A 21056-nucleotide genomic window follows, 5' to 3' on the forward strand; every position below is an offset into this window, starting at 1 on the left:
AGAACACAGCTGCAGATGATGGAGTGCTTCACCAACAGCAGGTCAGGTATGTTTGATTACTTAGGAAAAATAAGCCCAAGTTTAAGCACAACCCCAGCCACACATTGTCACTGAAGCTAGGGCAAGGGGATGCTGCTGGGAGCATGGAGGCAGGAGGACACCGGGCTTTACTCCCAGCACCACTCATGGTCTGAGTAAATCACAGTTCCAGTGGCACCTTCCCAGGTACTGGAGATAAACCTTGAATGAAGTACAGCATTAATGATAAACATTGTTTAATAGACAGGGGCTTACAGCAGTTAAACGTACAAAACTTCGCACAAGTATACACACATAAACCCACAAACACATTTTAGGGATGTTGCTATTATAGCATCCCTCTTAGGCAACAAATCTGAAACAAGGTGATGGCGTTACATACCTGTCTTTATAATTCTTCTGATTTACAGCACAAGTCATTTCACCTTTTGCATTGGACTTAATCCAAACATCTTCAAACCTGAGTGCCCCAAACCAGGAAACTTTCTTACTGGTAGTAACTGGAGATTCTCCAACAGGGGTTGTTACACAGGCCTGATACATACATACAATCGAGCTCTTAAAGGCAAAGTTTTACTAGGGTGCTGTTTAAGGAGGCATCAAATTAAGGGAAGTACACTGCTTGTTGAAGGGCAGGTGGGAGGAAGAAGACATCACATGGGCCTGATGGCAGAAGACTAAGAAACCTCAGAACATCCCCTCACAGCAAGCTGGGTAAAGCACAAGGAGCACCTCTGCAGAGCTGGACCTAGAAGTCACTGCTGTGGCGATGAAACTGCCTGCAGTCATCTGGACACTGGCAGTTTCTTCAGTGAAATGGCTCTCCCAGGGTGGAAAGAGTTCTTGGTAGCCTCAGGAAGCGTTAGCTGGAACTGGTGCTGTTATGACAGTGATCCGCACAAGGCAACATGATCAGGGCAAGGTATTATTCATTTGAATGTACACAGATAAAACGAGATAACCAGTTCAGCAGCAGCATGGCGCTGGGCAGGACGCCACCATGGTGTGGTGTCCACAGAGATCTGCTCCCTGCGCTCATCCCTAGCACAATCTCCACTTCTGGACTGTGCTTGTTCCATGGATGGTTGCGGGGCCGCTGGCAACTGTTGGGCTGTTCAGGGTCTGTCAGTCTCTTCCTCCTTGTAATTACACATGGTGCCATAGTCAGGGGTTTGGGTGTTTTGAACACGGAACCCAAGTTAGTAGGCCAGGTCTACTGGGGGCTGGTGGAGCTGGTCTGACAAAGAAGAGGAAGAGTGGTTTTGGTAGGAGGCTTGCCAGGCTGGTCAAGGTTTCTTTAAACTAGATGTGTTGGGGGAGGGAGGCATCATTCCATCCCAACACACCCAGTCTGTTGCCAGCACCTACAATAAATGCTCGGAGCAATGTAGAGATATTCCAGCCGCTCCAGCCAATGAGCCGGCTTCATTTGGAGCTCGGCTCAGATGCCTCTATACAAACACCTGTAGCATGGGGAACAAACAAGAGGAATTAGAGATGTGTGCACATCTACAGGGATATGTTATAATAGGCATCACAGAAACATGGTGGGATGGCTCCTACAACTGGAGTGTTGGAATGGAAGGTTACAGGCTCTATAGAAAAGACAGGCCTGGCAGGCGGGGAGGGGGAGTTGCTATTTATGTTAGGGATAGGCTAGAGAGTATGGAACTCTGTCTGGGGACTGGTGAGCAGTCGACAGAGAGTTTGTGGGTCAGGGTTAAAGGGAGGACAGTGATGGGAGACATTACTGTGGGGATCTGTTACAGACCGCCTGATCAAGAGGAATCTGTGGATGAAGTGCTCTATAGGCAGATAGGAACAGCCTCACGCTCACAGGCCCTTGTTCTCATGGGGGACTTCAACCACCCTGACATCTGTTGGAGTGAAGGTACAGCCCGGCACAAGCAATCCAGGAGGTTCCTCGATTGTGTGGAAGACAACTTCCTTCTGCAAGTAACAGAGGAGCTGACAAGGAGAGGTGCCGTGCTTGACCTCGTGCTCACCAACAGGGAAGGGCTGGTTGGAAATGTGACGCTCCAGGGCAGCCTTGGTTGCAGTGACCACGAGATGGTCGAGTTCGAGATCCTCGGGACAGTGAGAAGAGCGTGCAGCAAGCTCACTGCCCTGGACTTCAAGAGAGCAGACTTTGGCCTCTTCAGTAACCTGCTTAGTAAGGTTCCATGGGACACAGCCCTAGAGGGCAGGGGGACCCAAGACTGTTGGTTGTTATTCAAGGATCACCTGCTCCAAGCTCAGGAGTGTTGCATCCCAACTAGAAGGAAGGGCAGCAGGAGGGCCAGGAGACCTCCTTGGATGGATAAGGAGCTGCTCAGGAAAATTCAAAGGAAAAAAGAGGCTCATAGAAGGTGGAAGCAGGGACAGGCAGCCTGGGAAGCATACAGGGATGTTGTCCGGGAAGCTAGGGACCAGGTGAGGAAGGCTAAGGCCCAGTTAGAATTGAACTTGGCTAGGGATGTTAAGGATAACAGGAAGGGATTCTGTAGGTACGTAGCGAATAAAAGACAGACTAGGGACAACGTAGGCCCCCTCCAGAAGATATCGGGAGAACTGGCTACCCTGGATTTGGAGAAGGCTGAGGTTCTTAATGACTTCTTTGCCTCGGTCTTCACTCGCAAAGGCTCTGACTGCACCACCCAAGTCTTGGAAGGCAGAAGCAGGGACTGTGAGAATGAAGACCCTAGGCCCACTGCAGGAGAGGATCTGGTTAGAGACCATCTTAAGAACCTGAACGTGCAGAAGTCCATGGGACCTGATGAAATCCATCCACGGGTCCTGAAGGAGCTGGCGAATGAAGTTGCTAAGCCACTGGCCATCATATTTGAAAAGTCATGGCAGTCAGGTGAAGTTCCTGATGACTGGAAAAAGGGAAATATAACCCCCATTTTCAAGAAGGGGAAAATGGATGACCCAGGGAATTACAGACCAGTCAGTCTCACCTCTGTGCCTGGCAAAATCTTGGAGCAGATTCTCCTGGAAGGCATGCTAAGGCACATGAAAAACAAGGAGGTGGTTGGTGACAGCCAGCATGGCTTCACTAAGGGGAAATCCTGCCTGACCAATTTGGTGGCCTTCTATGATGGGGCTACAAAACTGATGGACAGGGGCAGAGCAGTTGACGTCATCTACCTGGACTTGTGCAAAGCCTTTGACACTGTCCCACACGACATCCTTGTCTCGAAATTGCAGAGACATCAATTTGATGGGTGGACCACTCGGTGGATAAAGAACTGGCTGGATGGCCGCACGCAAAGAGTTGTGGTCAATGGCTCGATGTCCGGCTGGAGACCGGTAACGAGTGGTGTCCCTCAGGGATCGGTGTTGGGACCGGTCTTGTTCAACATCTTTGTCGGTGACATGGACAGTGGGATTGAGCGCGCCCTCAGCAAGTTTGCCGATGACACCAAGCTGTGTGGTTCGGTTCATACGCCGGAGGGAAGGGATGCCATCCAGAGGGACCTCGACATGTTTGTGAGATGGGCTGATGCCAACCTGATGAAGTTTAACCATGCCAAGTGCAAGGTCCTACACCTGGGTCAGAGCAATCCCAGGCACAGCTACAGGTTGGGCAGAGAAGAGATTCAGAGCAGCCCTGCTGAGAAGGACTTGGGGGTGTTGGTCGATCAGAAAATGAACATGAGCCGGCTTCAGTGTGCGCTCGCAGCCCAGAAAGCCAACCGTATCCTGGGCTGCATCAAGAGGGGCATGACCAGCAGGTCGAAGGAGGTGATCCTGCCCCTAGAGGGACGGATCTGCTCTCATGAGACCTCACTTGGAGCACTGTGTGCAGTTCTGGTGTCCTCAACATAAAAAGGACATGGAACTGTTGGAACAAGTCCAGAGGAGGGCCACGAGGATGATCAGGGGACTGGAGCACCTCCCGTATGAAGACAGGCTGAGAAAGTTGGGGCTGTTCAGCCTGGAGAAGAGAAGGCTGCGTGGAGACCTCATAGCAGCCTTCCAGTATCTGAAGGGGGCCTACAATGATGCTGGAGAGGGACTATTCATTATGGACTGTAGTGACAGGACAAGGGGCAATGGGGTAAAACTTAAACAGGGGAAGTTTAGATTGGATCTAAGGAAGAAATTCTTTACTGAGAGGGTGGTGAAGCACTGGAAGGGGTTGCCCAGGGAGGTTGTGAATGCTCCATCCCTGGCAGCGTTCAAGGCCAGGTTGGACAAAGCCTTTGGTGGCATGGTTTAGTGTGGGGTGTCCCTGCCCATGGCAGGGGGGTTGGAACTAGATGATATTAAGGTCCTTTCCAACCCTAACTATTCTATGATTCTATGTAAGTTCAGGCTGGTTTTTGGCTGCTTCTTGCTGTTTTCTAATGCCCCTATTTGCTAAGATTATGCTAAGAACATCTTCCTTTACTGTTAATACTAACATTTATGCGCTCTCTCCTATGATAGTGAAAACTTCACCCTCCACACAAGAGCCATCCAGCGCTTCGGTGCTGGCCACAGCCCAAACCCCACAAAAAGAGCGCTGGCTCACATCTGCCATGCACTCTGCCCTCCCAAAGCAGCTCGAACTTTGTTAAGGTTTTCAGAAGCTAAGCTTCCAGCAAGCAAATGTGACACTGAATATGCCAGCCAAGGTGATCACCTGCCTCTGAATACAACTTCGGTACTCTGGTGCTGCTGTCTGACACCCAAGCCTGAACAGCAAGCATCGGCTTGATGCAATCAATCATCAAACAAGGCTGCATCCAGCCTTCTCCTCCTGAACTCACCCTCCTTGGGTAGGAAGGGCAGCTTCCAGTAACAGCAGCCACTGCAGGGATTTGTCTTCTGCATCTTCATCAGTCTGTGGTGGCCAGGAGGTGAGCAAGTTGTATTTGAGGAAACACCGAGATCTGCTGGAAGAGAGAGTCCTTTGGGTTGGAGCCCGATTCCTTCAAAGGACCTGGCCCCATGGTTATGAGAGAGTTACATACAAAAACCATCAGAAATGGCCCAGGGTGATTACCCTGTAATTCCTAGCCCTGACGTGAATGAAAGGGGCTGAATTTGCACAACAGGAAAGCCAGCAGGTATAGCAGCCTCTGGGTACCTGCCAGGGTAAGATATATATGAGCTGCCAAGAAGGGAAAGACTTTCACTACTGGATCTTGTCAAAATGCTGCTTGGTGGACAGGCACTGGACTTGGAGCCTGTTTTCCTGCAGTGTCTGGTACAGCCTGATTAGTGCAGCTCTGAATCGGAGATGAAGCCGTTGACCCTATCCATTTCTGCACCTTTATGAGACTTTGGCTTGGAGCCCTCTGCAGATACTGCACAACGCTTCGCCTGGTGGTAACAGCACATGGCATGGCTGGTCATGGTATGACGTGAGTTTGTTTTGGTGGATAGGTGGACATGGAGCACAACTATGCCATGATTATGACCAGTAGGGAGATATTAAGCAATTCCCCTTTTTCCAAAGGGATATGCCTGAGGGAAATAAACAGCCATAGAAAGACATCTTGACATAACTGAGAGAAAACATAGCTGAAGTCTGAAAATGCTGCACTGAAAGTACTGACTCAGGCAGTCTACTACCAGGAACCAAAGGCTCGACCCATGCCCTGTGAGCACCACCGAAGCCGAGGGCATCTCCACTGCACATGCAGCATGCATTTAAACACAGCTGATCAAAGGACAAGTGGCCACTTTTCTGATTCAGGGTGTTTAAGTAAGGCTTTAGGCTTGCAAACCTCATGACAATTTGCTAATTTAGTTCATGGGACAAGCATACAAACACCACGTCACAAGCAGAGAGCTGGGTTAAACTGTTCCCACCGGCTCTACCTAAACTCAGACTGACCATGGTGTTGCTGAGGGGAAGCTTTCGAAGGAAATAACCTTGGTGGAACAGCGATAGGAATGAACAGCTGGAAGGTTGGGGACAGTAACCATTTAAATTGCATCTGCCACAGATGGACTTGCTCAGCCGGCAGCACTCCCCCCCACACGAAGTATTCACATTTAAGTCAATGGAGACTATTCATGTGAACAAGAACTCGCACAAGTGTCTGTGCAACCTGCTAGTCAGGATGTTCACATCCTCTTGGGACTAGACAGATGCAGGGGTATCAAGTACCACCTACACCATGCAAAGAAGTCTTCTGCTGCTCACGTTCCTTGTGGAGTTTGGCATTCTTTGTGGTGGGAACAAGAAATGCATCTTTAGACAGGAGAGATGTCAGCTCTGAACAAGGGAAGGCTCGCACAGAAACTCTGAAGTATGAACAGACATTTCTAAACAATATCCCCACTGTTCTCAGGCTTAGATTATTTTAGATTTGTTTTTTTAAGAAAACACCCCCACCCCACCCCCAATCCAGCATTTCAATCTGATCAGTCCCCTATGTGTTGCCATCCACTCCCTAGACTCAAGGGAATGCCCATTCTAGCCACCTCTTGCTACCCCCAGACTTCTGATCCATGCCATTTTTTCAGTGTAGCATACCTCCAGGTGGGCAAAACTGATTTTTAAAGGGTCTTAAAGGTATTGACTCAAACAGAGTTTAATACATTTAAGTTAATATATACTGAAAGTAAAATTGTCGAGAAGCGCAAGTAGTTTAAAGAAGGTGCTGGTCAGCTAACAAAGCTATGAGGTTTTACATTCTTAGGATAAAGATCCAAATTAAGTAACTATACAACTTATGCATATAATTCTTACATTACTCCTTACACGCTGGTGAACATTTGCATCACTCAGAGACCAGGTGTCACAGTGGCTGCAGTTGCTGAAAATGCTGACTGGGGTACTCACATGGAAACCAAGTTCTGCCATGTTCTCTCCAGCAGCTTGTCCTGGTAGGTTAACAGGGAAGATGGTGCAGCAGTGTAACACAGAAGGAAATGCCAGTAAGCTCAAAATACTTTGAAAAATGTGTCATTTTATTTGTGCACTTCCAAAGTTGTACGTAGAAACTTATAGTACAGTCCTGTAAATTTACTCATTGCTAGAAGAACTGCCAGGGCCATGGGCAGGTGTTTATTGATTGATCATCAAGTTAGAGGGGAATAAACAAACAAAAAAAAAACCCCAGAAAAAAAAAATTTAAAAAGTTATGGAACTCCTCTTTTTTTTTGTGTGTGTTTTTTTTTGTTTTTAATCCCCAAGTACAAATTTTATAAATACAAAACAAATTCACAAATTACTTTGAATGCTAAATAAATATCTACTTAATAAACTCAGACTGAATACCTCCAGCCAGCACTGGTACAGTACTTAAAAAGATATGCAGTTGTACTCACTCATGTGTAGTGTTGAGAAGATATGCTCAAAGAAGTTTCAAACACACACACACACACACACAGTTTCCTCAACTGTGCTACAGCAGAAGATTTTATCTGAGTTGATAAAGCCCTCCATACCACAGCTCCTACAAAATCTAGAGGATGAAACAAGGTCATTTTGTGCAGGAAAAAAAACAATGTTCTTCTGGAAGATATTTGGACACATGAATGTATTAAAAATGTACAAAACCTCTGTAAACCAGTACTGTATCCAGTACATCTATCAAAATTATCAGACACTGAATAAAACTGTAGCAAAGGTAATCTTTCCTACGTTCTCCTGAGTGCTTAATATTACATTGAGAATATAGTGCAGGCCACACTTCAAGGTGGTTAAACAGTTGTTATTGCTTTATACAGGTATGACGACTGCGTGATTTAAGATTTAACATTTCATTTTAATGAACATAGCAGATTCCTCAAAAAAATCCTTTGGAAGGTAGAGGTTAGATTCGTGACTTCTTCGCTGCAGGAGCGGCGTGGTCCACATTACCAGATGTGATTGGAAGTCCAAGCTTTTGAGCCTGAATGTGGAAGAAAGCTTGAAGTCTAGTTCCAGCTTTTGCTTCACTTGTGTTACGAGGGTTGTATTCAAAGCAGTTTGAAAACATCAGCTCAATGTCTTCAATGAATTCCGCTAGGAAATAAAAAGTAAATCAACTGAGCGTGTCTCAGAGAAGTACAATAAAGTAGTATGACACCACCGAATCACTACATTGATCCTACAGTCACAACACAAAAATGTCTTTGCATGTGTCAAATGTCTATCATTATATTAGTGCCATGTAAACTTTCTTGAAATTTCTCTTATTATCAATAAAAACTACAAATCCAGCAGTAACAACAGGACCTTTTCTAAATATTTTGGTGCCACTCAAACGCTTGAGAAATTACCAGCAGCTCCTCAGCTGCTCATTTCTTACCTATCTGTACGTCACACACCTTGTAGTAAAAGAACTGTTCAACAAATCTTATTTTAAAATATCAGTAAATGCTCTTTCAAAAAAAACCAAACCAAAACCACCAAAACACACCACGAAGCCCCAAACCAATTTCAGCTTCCTAATCCTCTGACACAGCTCTATTTTATGACAAGAATTTATTTTAAAGTGAGAGAAGAGGGTTCGTTACCTCTCTCATCAGTTATACTTACATGCTAACTTGTATTCACATTTATTCACTTTTTCACGGATAATATTTAAGGCAATAGGTTTTTTGATGATATCATAGTAGTCTGGTACCTAAAAAAAAAAAAAAAAAAAAAATTTCCATAGACAAATGGAAGCTTAAAATTCTACCTATAAACAAATGATGTATTATCAAAAGCATTTTGGTTTTGCTTTTAAACACAGGAGTCACAAGCAAACACCTCTATCTCCTGAACTGAATGTTAGTTTTCAGGTATTGCTTCTTCATTTCTGTATCATTCAAGTAGTAGACCACAGCAAATATTAGCCAGTGAATAAATCTAACCCTAAATACCCTGTGAACAACTGTAAGAAAACTGCATGAACAGATAAGCATTACAGTGTTCCCGTCTGTCAAGCGCAAAATGATTTCCAAGATTTAAGAACCTTTCATTTTCCTGCAACATATTACAATATTAAAAGCTCCTCAATCATGAATAATGACCATTTTCACTCCACTACTATTCACTGTCTTAAAGGAGAAGTGAAATCCTAATGCTCCATTTCGTTGTGTTGAACAGGAAGTAGCGAACTTTTCCGTAGCAAGAACACAGTATTCAAGTACCAGAGAGAAGCAGTATTTATGTGATGAATGTGAGGGGAGGAAAAGGATTGCCTAACTGACCATTTGGACCACAGATTTTGAATTCCAGGTAAGTACCAAGCTTAGGCTGAGTGTCTCATTCACAAAGCAGGGCAGGGGGGTAAAAGAAAAGGATATCTGATCCAAATGTGACTCCTCCCCTCAAGAAAAGATACCCACATGCACCATCATATATGTTTTTAAACCAAGGTCTTGTTTGTGGCCTGTAACTTTACTATATAAAGTGCAACCTGCAAATGAACCTAAAGAAAGAATTAATGGAGATACAGAATTAGATTGACACATTTTACCTTCCTTTCCCTTTAGAAGTGCAGTTCACATGAGGACTAAAAAGAGAGTTTTCTTTTACTGGCTTGCTGTGCACTGACCACTCAGTGTATTCTTTACATTGTCTTAAAGGCAGCAAAAAAATTAAACCAGAATTTCTGTCATGATGAAGAAAATCTGAACTACTCAGGAATGGATTTTTCTTTCCAAACTATACAGAGAATGACCCTTAGTGATTGATTCAGGCAAACAGTAACACACTGAATTCTAGCAGTTTCTTTTTAGAATCAAAATTAAGCTGAATTCTCCATCCCTCCTTACATTCACCAGATTCTTGCACTATCCAGTGTAATTACTGTATATGAGTAGGCAGACACTAGTGTCTCATTTCATTCAGGATTCCTCTCCTCCTCCTCTGCACTTACATCTTTCATACATGTTTGAACATCATTCTTTTTGTCCAGATACATTAATCCTTCCAGCTATATGTGACTCTGAATTCAGTTTCAAGTCTTCATTTAACAGTCTCAAAAATACCTTTGTGTAAATTGAAGGTTACTCAAAATAATTAATTAATCAACATAAATGTACCTTTAGCAGTCCCATGCTCTACCTTTTTTCCCCCCAAATCAAGGCATTTCATATTTTTTAATGCCTGACAAATACTTGAAAATTTCCCAACAACATGTCAATTGTAGAAGTTATTTCTGGCACCATATTTGAGCTGAAAGGCAAGCGTTCTCCTGAATCACATTGCTTATCTGTATCCCCCTGTTTGAGCAAGACTATAAAATCCCAAATTTCTACTGGCAGCAAACACGATTCTTAACCATTATCATTCCCCTCTACAGTTCTATCAGTTACCTGGATTTTGGAAACCAGTTTCATGAAAGGCCAGCTGTCATCATGTCGTACCAGTTCCACTACGAGTTGTTCGAAAGCTGAGAGTTCATGGACTCCCCCTTGACGTCCTGAACTTCTTCTGTTCAATGAGGTTTGAGGAGATGATTCTGAAAAAAAAAACCAAAACCAAAACCCACAAAAATCACCCCAACAGATAAAAATAAAAACCTGACAAGAAAAAAGTTTCAAAAAGTAGTAAAACACCATTATTCTTGGGTAGTAAAACTGTAGCTTCAAGACAAAACTTATGTAGTTTGGCTTCAGGTATTAACTATACTACAGCCTTGTTATTAACCACTAAATGTCTCTCTTGCAGTACAAAATGCAAAGTACCAGGGCTTAGCTGGGTTCCTCCTCCATTCTCCTGCATCACATTAATTTTGGAAAGGATTTTTTTCCACTGATTTCAATTTTAAGACAATTTGTTAAACACTGAAAGAAAAGCCCTATTAGAGAAAAACAGAATAAGGTGCCTGCTCATAACTTTTGCTTCCACAAAACCTCTATTCAGAGTGGTTTTATCTGCTTTCAAGAGTAGTCAGCAGGGTGGTTAGAGGATAAGCCCAGAAACTCCCAATGGTGAAGGACAGAAATGGCACAAAATACAAGGCTGCCGCACTGGAGTGCAAGCTCTTTCACACTCTTCAGTCTCTCATTGGGGCCTTTCTGTTTTTAAAAGGTTATTGTAGCTTTCCAAGTATTCCCCTACCATCAAATACTTGTTATTAGCTTAACAAGCAAGAACACTGTTAGCCCTATACCAGATAGATGACATTTTTCTTCTGGCAGCAGCTTCTTGTGGTTTGTGTATATTCCAAATTTCGCTACCTTGCCTACATCTGTGTTCTGCACTGTTTAATCAAACAAAACCATAAAAGCTGTAAGTAAGCATTTGCATTTTTAAGGGTTAAGGCATAAGTATCATTTTCACATTTTCTATCCACTTATTAGCAATTGCTCCATATTGTTAGCAAATATGAACCTTCAAATATGGGTATGATAAATCTCCTTGGCAATTTAAGTATTTGTTCTTTAGATGACTGAATTTTTCTTTTTGAGGTTCATTTCTGTCACTGCAAAAGAAGGGATCTGCCTTGTTGGAAGAGGTAAAACGGCCTTCAAGCATCATTTCTAGTCTCCTTGCTCTACCACACAAATATTTTAGCAAGGAACAGAACATGGTTTTCGTTTTGGGCAAACACATTTTTCTAACCTGTGGATTGTCGTTTCCTGCCTCTTCTCTTGGGTTCAGTAACAGGAAGAGAAAGCTTTGAAGTAGAAACTGGATACTTCCGAAGCCGCTCGGTTGGGTCTACAGTATCAACAATTCTAAATCCGAGAGAATTGGAAGGGCTGTTTTCCAGTGTGTTATCAGCATTCTTTCTTCCTCTTCGTCTTCTTCGAGGACTGAGTAATTCCACGAATACATCTGCTTGCAATGAACTTTGGGTCTGACGAGTGGTCCGGCTATTAAGTCTTAAAGAAGGCTTTGTCACTGACGGAGGGGCTGATTTTACCTTTCTCAACCCCCTCCTGGTAACTTTAGATGAAGTTTCAGTTTGCTTAGGTGTGTTTTGCTGACTCCGAGAAGCGTATCTTGCCTGACGCTGGCTGTTCTGACTTGAGAATGGATTGTTGAGTTTGGCTGCTCTCATTTTTAATGGAAACTTGACCTGAGGTCTTCCTGGCTTGGATGGGCTACAAAAAGTGAACAATTATGTTTATTTATCCCCAAATTCCCTGTGTCCCTCTTCCCTCAGTTTTCTAATTCAGCATTTAAAAAACCGAACCATTCAAGGTTGGACTGGTAAGCAGTTGCCTTTCAAGCTGATGCAGCCATCCAGCTACCATTATCTTAAATACTGAAATCTCTTAATTAGATACTATGTGAAGCACCTACTATAAAGAAATGCTTGGAAGTTCCATCACCCTTGCAGCTTGTGCAATACAAATGCATTAACTGGAGCACCAGCTATCAATTTCTTTAAATCACTTGCTTATTTCTCACAGCAACTATAAGTAACTAGGATTTTTAAACTGTATTACCAGCTATGTAAATAAACTGCAGTTGTAAAATACTCAATATAGAAGTTACGCTCTAGTCAGGGTTTATAACTAATAGTCAAGACTCTCCTTCCATTATAGGACAGAAGGAAGATCCCAGAGATAAATTTACTTCTCAAGGAGATGCAAGTTTTCTCTAGCTATTGCATTCCAACTGTCAGAGCCACAACAGTCTTGCTTCAGTCAACAGGTTTTCTACTGTTTGAAACTCTCTCCACTTTACATTGAAATAGTAGCCGTACAGAACTGCAACTCTGATGGCCATCTTACTTATACATCCTAGGCTGGAATTTTCATCCTGAAAAGTGAGTCTAAGTCCACTGGACTTAAGTTTTGTTAATATTAAACCCATTAGTAAGAGCCAAATTCCTAACAAGCTGCAATTTTTTAAAATAAACATCTTTTTCAGACTGGATTTTCAAGATATGGCTTATGTGAACAATTACTCCACCTAATAGTAAAGGTATTTCCGTAAGACACCTGCTAAAGGGGTTTCTATTTACCTCATCTCTTCTTCCTCTTGAGATTCATCTTCCTCATCTTGCTCTTCTTCATAATGCTCTTCCTCACTTTGCCCCATTTCATCATAATTTGCCTCTTCTTCCCCTTCTCCTAGTCGTTCAGCAGTCTCTTCATCACTTTCCACAGAAGGTCTTTGTCTGGAAGAGAGGCGTCTAGAGCGCTGTTTTGGTCGGCACTCTGGGCAAAACCAGTCTCCTTCAGGGATGACCTAGAAGAAGACGTTAAAAAAAAAAGAAAAAAAAAAGAAGAAAGAAGAAAACATTAATAGTATGCAATTAATCTGTAAGAACTACTCAAGTTTTGTGTGAAAATGAAGTGCTTCTTTTTCCTCAGATACCTTCAGCCTGGGCCTGATGCAGTAAGTATGATAGCCTCGATCGCAGCCATCACACAGCACCATGCTTTCTGCATCGCCTTTCTTCCGACACACTTTACAGCGAGCATTGAGGATGGACTTTGACCAGATGACACTTCGATCCAGTGTAGACAAATGAAGGAAGACTTGGGACAAGCTGGTAGAAGAAAGAAGTGACTCTCTCCAGCGATCCAAAACTGTTTTATAGGCCCGTCCACCATCACTGGCATCTTCCATTAAAGAGACGTATTGAAAAAAAAACCAAACAAAACAAAACACCAGAATGATCAAACTTGTTAAATATCCATGTTATTTTAGACTATGAGGTAAGGCTCTGATTCTCAATACAGCAGTAGTAAACTGGGATAATATTATAACCTTTGTCTTATCTCTTCAATACTTAAATATTTCCCCTTTATTTTCCAAGCTGCTGATGCCATTAAGAATTTTCTCTTCAATACCACTTCAATTTCAACTTGCACATACATGGCACATAAGGAAGACATAAAAGTATTACTCAGATAACAACCTGGAAGCCCAACAATTTGATTAAATTTGTAAATGAAGATTACTTAAGATTAAAAACGGACACTCCCAATTTACTTTCCCTTGTAGGTACATTTTGAAACCACAAAATTATTTATATTTAAATATTGTACCTAGCATTAACCAGAGACTTCGCTGACAAAAAACAGCTTAAAAGGCTTTTCTCACCTACACTTCTCGGCATAATCTAGCAGACAATCTTTTAGTCCTCTCTCCACACCTCTATGCCCTTATTCCTGTCCTGCACTTCACAAGAACCTGCATGTCAGTCCAGCTAACCAGACTGGGTGACTGCTGTAGCTGAAATATTACTGTTTTCTTGGTATTTTATAAGCAAGGGAGTACACATGAATCTGTGGTGCACACCTAGTGGCAAACCAAGTCAGACCTGGGATCCTAATTCAGTTAGAAATAAACGGGGGGGCAGGGGATGAGAGATTATATTGTATTTTCACATGTTTGGTTTGCAACCCAGGCCACCAAAGCAGACACACAAATACACATACATGATAGTGAGGGAGGAGGTACTGAATGGGAATGAGCAGCTGGAAATTACAGAATCAAACAGGCTGTTCGAAGAGCTAGAGAAATGAGAAGGCATAAATGACACCCTACATTGCTGCTGCTGAGCAGAAAGGGTATTTCTTTATGAATGTTGAAAGTTATTTCTTGCATTTTAAAGAAAGAAGGTTTAAGGAAAGGAAGACACAATATAGTAGTACTTTTGATTATGGAAATGTTCAAAGATTTCCCTTCTAGAAGGAGATAGTCCAGTTATTACTGTGACCTCCATCTGATTAATGCTGCATTCTAGTATAAAATGCCACCTTGCCTGACTTGCTATAGTCACAGTGGGCACAGAAATGGCACATGATCCACCTGCCAAATGATTTCTCCTCAGCAATAGGATGAGAAAACATCTAATAACAACCAAAATTAAAGAACAAAAATGAGACTAATTGCTCTCCTGGCAAGGCCTTTTTGCCTCTCATCAACTGGCTGCCAGGATTTGCCTTATCTTGCATACATCTGCATTAGCAGCAAGCAGCACAAGAGGAGTGATGGGAGAAGGCAAAGGATAAACAGGCAACACAGATTCATAAATAAAATGTAGCCACTCCTGAACTGTAAATTCAAACCTGGATTTCCTAAATTTTCCTATTACCTTATCCTTAGGTTTCCTGTCTGATGTTCAGTCTAAGGATAGTGGTCAAGTGCAAAGGCAGCACTACAGTCTATCTTCCTGGTGTGTTTTTAAAAATCAGCAAGAAGAAATTAAATCCACTTGTCAGGACACTAGACTAACATGAGACCCAATTCAGTTCTGCTGCAAATTTCTACTATACCTCTGGCAAAGACACTTTATCTTAAGCATGTATATATATATATATATATATATACACATGTATATATATCAGATTGGCAAGCATTTCCTTTGCTGACAGTGGCAGCTTGAGCACAATTACTGGGTTTTTTTGGTGGTTATTTTTAGCCTGAATTGGTTCACCAATATAGTTCATGACATAACACAACAAATATTTGCACTGCAAAACTGCAAATGCAATATAGAGATAGAAATTACTGACCACGACCTGCTTCAGCACGTCCTGCTGCTGAAACATGCCAAACAACACTTGCTGCTTCAGATCCCAATTTGTAAAATAACACTTTTTTCTTCCATCCATCATCTTTCTCATTTATATTGTTAACTTAGAGGGAGAAACGGCCTCTTCCTTTGTGTCTCAGCAGCTCTACACTGCGCAGTGGGATACCCCTCTGTCTGCTAAGCCCTCCAAGCCTTGCTACAATGCAAATTAAGTTGTTTGACAGATCTATGCACTCATCTATCAATAGCTATTGAGTTCAGGGAAGGGTTTCCATTTTAGTATTCCTAGAAAGGATATGCAATTGCACAATGCTGCAAAGTTTCAAAAAACCCAAAAACACCCAGAGGCATTAAAGGTGTGGGGGGAAAGGATTACATGAACATGCAAATTTCTGTTCCAAACTGATAAAATGAAAATATAGGGGTTTTGTGGGGTTTTTGTTTTTTTGGTTTTTGTTTTGTTTTTTGTTTTTTTGTTTTTTTAATCTGTGAGTTGTATTTTACTACAAACAAAACTATAAAACAAAGGTTTTATATTACTATCCATGTTTAAACCTTTGGCTTCAATAAAAAATTTCTTCAGTTTAAGGAATTGGCTACAAAATTATTAAACAAAAAAACTGATAAAATATTTAATAGTTTCTAATTCTTAGCAATACGAGTAACATTTAAAATTTACCATCTCTCTGACTACTGTTGTCTTCCCTCTCCTCTTTTTATCCCCTCAGTGCTTCCGTTCATTATCTTCTGCATTACCCAACATAAATGCAGTTATTTCAAATACCTTTTTGAAGTGTGGTGAATTATTTCTTTATTAATTTTTCTCATCCATGCTTGTGGAGCCCAAAAATATAACTAGAGCAGTGTTTCCCAACATGTGCATGTGGAAAAAGGTAGGCAGGGAAGGGTAAGAGAATAACATGCATGAAAGAATTGCTCATCCCAGGATTTACTTTGACTCCCACTACAAACAGAAGGCTTAAACCTACCCTCCCTTATCTTCCTGTCCCTCTCCAGTACAAGTGGCTATAGCAGCAGCTTACTGACCACTGGTTTCTCTCTCAGCAAACACTTTGGCCTATGCTACCACAAACCTCCTAACATCTCAAAAACAGCCAGTTTCTGGGCACACTCCTCAAGGACCAAGACAACTAGCTCACCTGCCATGTGAAACAACATTCTTAAGACATTTTTGTGCAGGAGTGTTCTTGAGTATTAAAATTATGTGTAATGAAATGATTTCTAAAACACAATTCACAATTAAGAAATGCATATAATTCATGTTACATTTAATCACCAAACAGCAGATTAGGGGCCACCTAGCAGCTCTTAAAGGCAGAGGGTGTAGTTTCTGGGGTTTCTAGATCTCCTTTTGCATTGCTATCTTCTGTGCCAGTCTTTTCTTGCTCTTCCACTTGAATATTTGGTATGCACCTCAACGCTAAACTTATCAGAATCACCAGTGAGGCTCTTGGCAGCCTGATAGAGGCTCAGAACAAAAACGAAGCAGAGAGGAGCAGCTGGTCCTTTTATTGCTGTGCTGGGTCCCTTTGTCTGCTCTGCACCCTGGAGGCCACCGGGATAAACTTGCCAGTGACTGCAGTGAATTTCACTGTGCTGTCTTTAGTACTAGAAGCTGTAAATAGACTGAAAACTAAAAATTCTGAATTATGGCGCCATTCCCTAATAGGAACTGAGCACAGTGAAGGGGGGCGGGAAGACAGAAGGGGGAGCAGAGAGGGAAAAGAAACTCCACAGTGAAGGGAACGACTGAAATAACAATAAAGCAGGTTCAACTTGGTTTAAAGCAGAAATGCAGGGGTACTCTTTTTACCAAGTGTTCCCCTGTGCTACCAAACAGAACTCCTAGCACTTGCTTGACTGCCAGTGTTTTTACCTCAATATAATTAAATCAGCCTAAACAGGTTGGGCTTGTCAGGTTTAACATTAGAAACAGATAGGCAGGCATTTGGTCTAGCGATGGTTCCATTAAGCAGTTAGAACAACTATTAAAAAAACCCTCCTGTTAGAAAAGAAATGAGTGTATGGACACAAGGGACTAGATAAGATTAAGCATAACAAGACAGCAAACAAACCCAAAACCCCCACAAACCAAAACGCAGTGGTTACAAACCAGAAGTTAATTTCTATTGTCAGAGTACTGCTGGCCGCTTTCTAGAGGGGCCAACAAAAGAGGGTATCACAGTTCTGAGCATAAGGCAGTTCCCCAGCAGGCAGCAATGTCCACTTTGTATACAAAGTTTTAGTAACACTACTAACACCTCCTTGTCAAGCTAAGTAGAAAACTCTTCTTTGCCTGTTATACATACACAAGTTGCAATCTAAGAAATAGAACCTGCTGCAGTAGCATGCAAAGACACTGTTTCCAACTGAGGAGCTTAAGCTCAATATAAGATGATGCAAATTTTACACTCTTGGTTTTTTAAACATCTGAAACACCGAATATAACGAAGAGTTATATCCAGAAAGGTGTGCATCCAGAACTGCTGCTTGAGTGCTGAAGTGCCCAAGTTTGACAGATGCCCCTCAAACAGGCTCCCTTGACATTTGCAGTCGCACCTTCTGGTCACATCCACAAGTTCCCAAGTCAGAGCACTTTTCATCTAACTAACTGCCTAGTGGTCATAAAATCAGAAGTGAATAGGTGTTTTAAGCTTTCTTTGCTACAGAGTCACGCAAAGCCAAGGCTCCTCCAAGAGCTCTCTAATGACAAAACTAAAACCTTGCCTTCAGTCAGACTCATCTCCTGCTAAAAGCAGCTCATTACGCAAGCAAAAACATAAGACACTTGGCACCAAAGGGAAAGCAAGGAAGAGGGAACATGACACCATCCCTTAATGGTTAGGACAGTAAGCCCAAGCAGAGCACACCTGGGATCCTTCCTGCTCCTTCAGCTATGCAGGTTGTTCTACATATTACTGTAAGCTTACAGCAGTACCATTCTTCAGAGCAGAAGAGGTACACAGGCACAGTACAATATACAAATATACAAGATTTAAGACGTTCAAATAATATAAAATTACTTTCCCTACATACTTTCTTTGTCACACAGTATAAGGTATCCAAAGGAAAACAGGATTCCTGAGTTAAAAACAAACAAGAAACCCCAGCATCATTCAAAGGGTCAGGCAAAAAGATGAACCAGCATTAGATTATGGCAGAGTTCGGACCACTGGAAAAAAGATGCAGGAGGATTGCTAAAAAAACCTTTACCTCCAATACTTCAGGGACATTTCTCTTTTAATCAGTTTCCTCTAACTCAGGACACCCAGTCTATTGCTATAGCCTACTAATAACCATGCCTTTCTCCTTAAGGGCACACTGTAGTAAACTTACAGCTGTCAGCAAGATGCTGTTGCCAAAATACCCTCAGAGAGAGTTTGGAAGTGCAGCACATGCAAAGTAAATACAACAAACATTGGATGTACTGTTAATTAACTGTCTCATGCACATATTATAAATCTAGTCATATAGCAGGAAATAAGTCCTGCTATGCCTGGCTTGGAAAAGGCAGACATACCTGAGTTGATGACTTTGCCGAGTAACGCTTTTAAACAGATGCAGTTTAAACTACTCCTGTGCTCTCCCCTTTCATCTCAATCATTTACCACATTTCCCTCTTCCAGAGGTCATCACAATGATAATGAAATCTTGTGGAAGGGAACCCATGCCTGTGTGTCAAAAGTCTCTGGCACAAATTTAGCTCAAACTCATCTTCAGTGGCAACTGATACCCAGACACTAGACTCTGTGCAGCAGCAGAGGCGCAGAAACAGTTTTAGGTCAACTGTGCCATGGGGCACTAACGTCTAATGTTAATGCACCAAAACCTGCATTTTCCCCAGAAAACAAAGGGACTTTATGCACTTTGACTCTCACCCTCAGAGCACATCAGAGGAGTCCAAACGATGAATGTGTGTTAAAGTCAAGCTATAATCTTGCTTTAGTTTATATTTTTCTTACAACATTTTACTTCCAGGTTTTACAGCTTAAATTCAAAACCTGAGGATCTGAAAGTTTATAATGTAAATCTTTGCTATGTTATACCATAAATATTCTGTTACTGATGAACAACGTGATCCAGACAAACCAGACCTATATTGCTTTCACCAAAACAGTATAAAAAGGAATATACATTTTTGCTACCTAAAAACCACACAGAATAAACTCATTGTATAGTTGCATGACACATTGGCCTCAACAGTAAAGATGAATTAAGAGAGTATTCCCTCAGTAAGCCTACTAATTTCTGCATAAGCATTTCCCAATGATCATTATAATTGTAGGGCCACATAAACAAGATCACTGCAATGATCCAGGTTAAATATACACATATTTAAGAGTAAAATACGCTGTTACTTAATACATGTAATTCAGGACACAGAGAATAATGAGAGAAATATTAGTATTTCCTCATGATCTAGGGCCTTATAAACAGACCATTTTTTAAATTTTAATTTTTAATTTAATGACATTTCAATATTTTACAATGATAGATGGTCATAGGTTAGTTATTTGTTCTTTTCCCAACATGTCCCTCTAAGGCATCCAGTCTTATGTAAGAAGCCATTGGGCTTGGGTGGTTTTCTTTTTTGGTATAAAATCTCACACAAAATTAGAGACATACAGTTTCAATTCAGAAAGCTTACCAAGAGGTGCTTTGAGGAACCTGCGCTCAATTCCTTGTTCTATCTGAAGAAGTGCAGATGCCAAGCAGTGGACCACATTATTAACTGGCTGAGGAGTACTTGTACTTGTTGATGCAGCACTTGGAGCTTCAGTTTTTAACCCAACGAGTCTAGAATAGAAATGTAGTAAACGATATTACTGGGTTTTTTTTTTTTAACAGAATTAAACACCACAGATACTTGTTTAGGTCTGTATCCACAGTAGATTTTTATTTTTGCTTATGTGCATGGACTATAGACTTGAACAGGTACTACACAGGTGTGATTAAGCTATCCCAGTTCTCAAGTTTGCTTAATTAGTTAATCTAGATAAAACAGCTTTAGGTAACAAAGTTAATAATTGTATTGAAATATAGAGAAGATTTCCAGAAGACTGGATGCAACATCCATCGGCTAGCTCATGAGAGATTTTCGTGAAGACTATAGTCTCAATAATTCTTCAGTGAAAACACTTCTACTGGTGAGGTGTAGCCTTTTACAACACTTCCATCTGCAGAAGTTCAGCTACATATATCCCCACAATTAATAAGATTCTTTAAAATAAAATAAATGAAGTAAAACCAGGAAGTAATTTTAGAATGTTAAATCAAGAATTGTTAACTTACACATTCTCATCCTTGGAGGATTCTTCTAAATTAACACTTCAAGTAAGGAGGAGGATGGGGGGGGGGAAGTTAGGTTTCCAATAAAACAGCCTTTTTTTGACCAAAGACTAAGTAATCATTTTAAAGTGCAATTTTCCTGAACCACAAATATTAAGTATAGTGTAGGAGAGCAACTCACACGAATGAAAATAAAATTCAATTTCTACTGGGGGTTTATTAAAAAAAAAAAAAAAAAAAGCAGCTAATTAGACTGTCTGGATTCTGCTTTATTCTGGTGAATGAGCAATGCTTTTGGTTATCCCTGTTCTTTTTTTCCACACTTAAAAGCTGTTCATT

General features: G+C 41.6%; 1 protein-coding gene across 3 annotated transcripts in view; it reads right to left on the minus strand.

The window, feature by feature from the left end:
- Positions 1-6930: 6930 nt before the first annotated feature.
- Positions 6931-21056, minus strand: part of BAZ1A (bromodomain adjacent to zinc finger domain 1A) — a 63811-nt gene continuing 49685 nt past the window's right edge. For all 3 annotated transcript variants that reach the window (XM_080619334.1, XM_080619333.1, XM_080619335.1), the window contains 7 exons: positions 20077-20225; positions 13238-13485; positions 12882-13108; positions 11528-12012; positions 10276-10421; positions 8507-8594; positions 6931-7990 (listed from right to left, as the gene is read on the minus strand). In XM_080619334.1, coding sequence (XP_080475460.1) covers positions 7800-7990; positions 8507-8594; positions 10276-10421; positions 11528-12012; positions 12882-13108; positions 13238-13485; positions 20077-20225 — 1534 coding nt within the window. In that variant the 3' untranslated portion in view covers positions 6931-7799. The remainder of the gene's footprint in view (positions 7991-8506; positions 8595-10275; positions 10422-11527; positions 12013-12881; positions 13109-13237; positions 13486-20076; positions 20226-21056) is intronic.

The sequence above is a fragment of the Psittacula echo genome (assembly GCF_963264785.1).
Source record: "Psittacula echo genome assembly, chromosome: 5".
Classification (NCBI taxonomy): domain Eukaryota; kingdom Metazoa; phylum Chordata; class Aves; order Psittaciformes; family Psittacidae; genus Psittacula; species Psittacula echo.